Source organism: Rhagoletis zephyria, unplaced genomic scaffold (assembly GCF_001687245.7).
Source record: "Rhagoletis zephyria isolate East Lansing unplaced genomic scaffold, Rhagoletis_zephyria_1.1 Rzeph_scaffold_72487, whole genome shotgun sequence".
NCBI lineage: Eukaryota > Metazoa > Arthropoda > Insecta > Diptera > Tephritidae > Rhagoletis > Rhagoletis zephyria.
In genome coordinates this window covers 1-1,269 of record NW_016229536.1, presented here as the reverse complement: position 1 = coordinate 1,269, position 1,269 = coordinate 1, and the positions used below count along the sequence as shown (strand labels likewise).

Genomic DNA, 1,269 nt, shown 5'->3' with positions numbered 1-1,269 from the left:
TGACGTGATTCCATCTGGACATCCTCCGCGCAGCAGCAAAATAAAGGGTCTGGTGCGATATTTATTGTCACTGCGTGTACCCCGATGAGGATGTGGCCTGTCAGTACACCCACCAGAATCGATAGATCCGGCTTCGCGAGTCTAATGAGATCCAGCGGCAGTTCCAAAAAATGTACCTCTCTAAAATATATCGCCTATTTACTGAGACTGTCAAAGCTCAAAAAACGATCAGTGATGCAGAATTACTTGTTATATTATGCTCCTAACTGAGTACACATTTCGTGCTAAAATCGTGACTGTTTTCCGCACAAAAAGACATCAATATGCATCTTGCTAAGGACATTGGAATGGAAAGGCTTGGAATTGTGGGTGGCGGTAAGCTCCAAAAATAAAATAAAATTTCCAAGCACTCAGGCAATATTGCCCATTGTATTTAAGGTATAAAAAGATTATTTAAAAGCTATGCAAAGACGGTTGGGTGGGAATTTATTGCTGCTCTGCAAATTTACCAGACTATTTTATAAACCTTAGCAGTTTATAGAGAGAAAGAGAGTGTACCTCGTCCATTCTCAAAACACCCGACCCATTCCACCCCGTCAGTCCTATTCAGGTTGTTTCGTAGGCGTCAGTACCGAATGTTCCCGCTATGTTTGGCCCTAAAATTGGTTGGGACAACTCAATAGCCAGTTCGATGCTTTGAACACCGCAGTGTCCCAGCATCCATACCAAACTTCAGTCAAAAAATTAAGACGGACAGTCATACAGATGGGCATGGACATGGCTCAGTCAGCTTGTCTTTCTGATAATTTAGGTACAACTTCTTCTGGGTTTATCTCTTCTTTTCTTGTATTTACCAACATCATACCAAAGTTATAATTTGTATATGTACATGGAAATAAGTGTAATTTATGAAAATGCCAACTTATTTACACAAAAAGTTTATTAACTTACAATCTTATAAACGAAACACTTCTTATACAGGTCAAGGTCGCGTCAATCAGCTTGGCGGCGTATTCATCAACGGGCGACCGCTACCGAATCATATTCGTTTGAAAATTGTCGAAATGGCCGCCAATGGCATACGACCTTGTGTGATCTCCCGCCAGCTACGCGTTTCGCATGGTTGTGTATCGAAAATTTTGAATCGTTATCAGGAAACTGGCTCAATACGACCGGGTGTAATAGGCGGTTCCAAACCGAAAGTCACATCGCCGGAAATTGAGGCGCGTATCGAGGAGTTGCGTAAAGCGAATCCGGGTATATTCAGTT

The 1,269-nt window shown here is 42.0% G+C and overlaps 1 protein-coding gene across 1 annotated transcript; it reads left to right on the top strand.

Moving 5' to 3' along the window:
- Positions 1 to 323: 323 nt before the first annotated feature.
- LOC108357212 (protein gooseberry-neuro-like) lies at positions 324 to 1,263 on the top strand (the record flags this gene model as incomplete). The annotated part of the gene is made up of 2 exons (XM_017608304.1): positions 324 to 375; positions 982 to 1,263. Coding segments are annotated over exons 1-2 (334 nt in total), but the record flags the coding sequence as incomplete, so codon positions are not given.
- Between the last annotated feature and the right edge of the window lie 6 nt (positions 1,264 to 1,269).